Source organism: Capsicum annuum, unplaced genomic scaffold (assembly GCF_002878395.1).
Source record: "Capsicum annuum cultivar UCD-10X-F1 unplaced genomic scaffold, UCD10Xv1.1 ctg77952, whole genome shotgun sequence".
NCBI classification, from domain to species: Eukaryota; Viridiplantae; Streptophyta; class Magnoliopsida; order Solanales; family Solanaceae; genus Capsicum; species Capsicum annuum.
Window position 1 is genome coordinate 7,575 of NW_025888397.1, and position 3,877 is coordinate 11,451.

A 3,877-nucleotide genomic window follows, 5' to 3' on the forward strand; every position below is an offset into this window, starting at 1 on the left:
ACACCAACAATGTGAAATGTTTTTACACTATTAATGTAATTCAACTGGCTATACTAGGTACCTGCTCTACTTTCCAGTTACGTACTATTTTAGACTACAAAGAGTTATCTATTATTATAAGTCACTTAACCTACACTATTATATTGCACAAAACTTAAAGTCAGTAAAAAAAAAATAATGACGCTATTCAGCTGAACGAATGGTGTTGTTGATTCATAAGCAACTGAACTGGCAAGAACATTTCCAATTACGTGGAATTACTATGTCCATGAGCTCCTTCCTTTCACCAGGATTTGAAAGAGTCATTCGATAATGACTCGTGTAACATTCACGAACAAGCATAAAGAATAATTATGTAATCTGATTTATTAAGAAAGAGAAGGAACAGAACACACTATAAGACCGGCATCTCTCCCCCTATAAAAGGGGTCTAACCTCTACAAATAGCTGCATTATATCTTCATCAAGAAATTTCCTCTCTTTCTCTCACTGAAATCTTACTATCTACTTTTGATCACATTGCTGAACTTGGCTAACTATTTCTGGACATTTGAGAAGAAACCCCTCTCCTAACCGTCATGGAGAAAGGCTGTATACATCTTGCTGTTGTACTTCTGCTGCTTCAGCAAATGAGTTCTTGTTTGTCAATCGCTAATATCACTACTGATCAAACAGCACTTCTTGCCTTGCAATCTCAAATATCTTTATACGATCCTCGCAATGTCTTGGCAAGAAACTGGACTATTTTCACCCCAGTCTGTAGTTGGATTGGAGTCACTTGCGGCCTTCGCCACCAAAGAGTCACTGCCTTAAATATTGTTAGTATGAACCTTAAAGGAATGATTCCACCACAGCTTGGAAATCTCTCATTTCTCAATTCCCTCAATATCAGAAACAATAGCTTCCATGGAAGTTTGCCCATGGAGTTAGCTCGTTTGAGGAGATTGAAAATGATCAATGCCATGAGCAACAACTTTACTGGCGCAATACCGTCATTTTTAGGCTTGTTGCCAAACCTTCAGTCCTTGTACCTTGCGTTTAACCAGTTGTCTGGTAACATCCCTCCTTCTCTTTTTAATATAACAAAGCTAAAGTACTTAAGACTACGAGGGAACATTCTTGGTGGAGAAATTCCTCGAGTTATCAATAGCCTTTGTTGCCTGAATTTCATAGATCTTCAAGATAATAAGCTTACAGGAGCTATACCACCAACTATGTTTAACCAGTCATCGCTTAAACAGATTGGCCTGACAAATAACATTCTTTATGGGAAACTACCGGGAAATATATGTGACAATCTTCCAAATTTAGAGGTACTTGCTCTTTCCAAAAATCGGTTTGACGGCTTGATTCCACCAAATCTGCAGAACTGCTCTAAACTTCAAATATTATCATTGTCTGCAAATGATTTCACTGGAACCATACCAGCAGAGATTGGGAACTTAACTATGCTGACATCTCTGCAACTTGGGCTTACCTACTTGAAAGGTATTTTTATAATTTGTCTAGCAATATCTGCAAGTGCTTTAAAGCATATAGCTTTCCTGATTCGGCAATTTGCATGGTTTTAAGTCACTTGTGTGCTATTTCCTAATTTGTCGGGTGAAATACCAAGGGAGCTTGGAAATCTTCAAAGACTCCAAATATTTGGATTGTATCAAAACAGGCTGAGTGGTTCAATTCCAGCAAGCCTTTTCAACATTTCAACCCTCCAGATCTTGACAGTAGTGGATTGCCAGCTGTCAGGGAGTCTACCGTCAAATTTAGGCCAAGGGACACCAAATCTCGAAGAAATTTATTTGGGAATAAATAATCTCAGTGGAGTCTTCCCTGCGTCTATTTCGAATGCTTCAAGACTCACTGATCTAGACCTTTCTAACAACATGTTCTCAGGTTCTATTCCTGATTCCCTTGGTAATTTAGAATTGCTTGAACTTCTACAGTTAGGTCAAAATTTGTTGATCAACCAGAATTTCTCTACAGAATTAACCTTCCTGACTTCACTGACAAGATGTAGAAATCTGAGAGAACTGGTCATTAGAGATAACCCTTTAAATGGCATCCTTCCGGCTTCTATTGGTAATTTCTCCAGCTCTCTCAAAATCTTCTCTGCATCTAGGTGCAAACTCAGCAGCATTGTACCAGAAGAAATTGGAAACTTAACAGATGTTTTAGGGATATCACTCTTTGGAAATGACTTGACAGGGTTCATTCCAAAAACTATTGGAGGTTTGCAGAAGCTTCAAATATTTCTTATTGAAAGTAACATGTTAAGCGGGACTATACCCGATGAAATTTGTTGTTTACAAAATATAGTCGACCTGAGTATTAGGAAAAATAAAATTTCAGGTCCCTTGCCATCCTGTTTGGGGAATGTTACTACTTTGAGAAATCTATATCTAGCTTCAAACAAGTTGAACTCCAGCTTACCTGAGAGGCTATGGAGCCTTCAAGATCTATTGGTACTTGATGCAGCATCAAATTCATTTTCTGGTGTTCTATCTCCCCAAATAGGAAATTTGAAGGCTGTCATAGACATTGATTTATCATACAATGACTTTTCAGGGATGATTCCTAGCACTATGGGAGATCTACAAAAGTTAGTTAGTTTATCTCTATCACACAACAGAATAGATGGCCCCATTCCAGAGTCTTTTGGGAAAATGTTAAGCTTGGAATTATTGGATTTGGGTTATAACAATCTAACTGGCGAAATACCAAAGTCCTTAGAATCTCTTTTATACCTCAAGTACCTTGATGTTTCCTTCAATAAACTCATGGGAGAAATTCCAACTGGTGGTCCTTTTGGAAACTTCACCGGTCAGTCATTTTTGTCTAATAGTGGATTATGTGGTGCCTCAAGGCTCCAAGTGCCGCCATGTCAAGTCAAGTATCCTCGGAGGACGAGGAGGAAAAGAGTGCTTTACTTGTTAATGTATAGTCTTTTGGGAATAACATCAGTAATTGTTGCATTAGTCATTGGATTTCTGATTTTATGAAGAAGAAAAAGAAATGAGCCATCAGGATCAACTGAAGTATCATACATTAGGGCCCATGAAAGAATTTCATATAATGAACTTCAAAAAGCAACAAATGGATTCAGCGGGGATAATTTGCTTGGTAATGGGAGTTTTAGCAAGGTGTACAAAGGGGTAAATAATGGGACGTTATTTGCAGTAAAGGTATTCAAATTGGAACCTGAAGGTGCATTCAAGAGCTTTGACACTGAATGTGAGATCTTACGCAACCTTCGTCATCGGAACCTAACGAAAGTCATAACTTCTTGTTCCACCCCTATTTTCAAGGCCTTAATATTGGAGTACATGCCAAATGGCACCCTTGAAAAATGGTTACACTCTCATGACTTTTTCCTGGACATGTTGCCGAGGTTGGACATATTCATCGATGTGGCATCTGCTTTAGACTATCTCCATAACGGTTATTCGGAGCCAGTGGTGCATTGTGATTTGAAGCCTAGCAACATTTTGCTAGATCAAAACATGGTTAGCCATTTAAGTGATTTTGGGATTGCGAAATTCTTAGGTGGGGAAAATTGTTTTAGACAAACTAAGACTATTGGGACTATTGGATACATCGCGCCAGGTACCTGAACTTCTTCTCTTGCCTTTATTTTTCTTGCATAATGATTCATCTGTGAACTAGTATGAAGCAGTTTGAAAAATGAGGATTTTTCACTTGTCCTTGTAGAGTATGGACAAGATGGACTTGTATCAACAAGTTGTGACGTGTACAGCTTTGGTATTGTGATGATGGAAGCATTCACAAGGAGGAGGCCTAGTGATGAAATGTTTACCGGGGATTTGAGTCTAAAACATTGGATAAACGACTCGCTTCCTAATGGAGCTGCACAAATGCT

General features: G+C 38.4%; 2 protein-coding genes across 2 annotated transcripts; both read left to right on the top strand.

The window, feature by feature from the left end:
• Window positions 1-277: 277 nt before the first annotated feature.
• On the top strand, window positions 278-3,877 carry LOC107858934 (probable LRR receptor-like serine/threonine-protein kinase At3g47570; the record flags this gene model as incomplete). Its single annotated transcript, XM_047405359.1, is given in 2 exon segments — window positions 278-3,603; window positions 3,709-3,877. A coding segment is annotated over 1 exon segment (993 nt). The 5' UTR covers window positions 278-578.
• Window positions 1,884-3,808, top strand: LOC124894839 (receptor kinase-like protein Xa21; the record flags this gene model as incomplete). The annotated part of the gene is made up of 3 exons (XM_047405360.1): window positions 1,884-2,890; window positions 3,002-3,603; window positions 3,709-3,808. Coding segments are annotated over exons 1-3 (1,709 nt in total), but the record flags the coding sequence as incomplete, so codon positions are not given.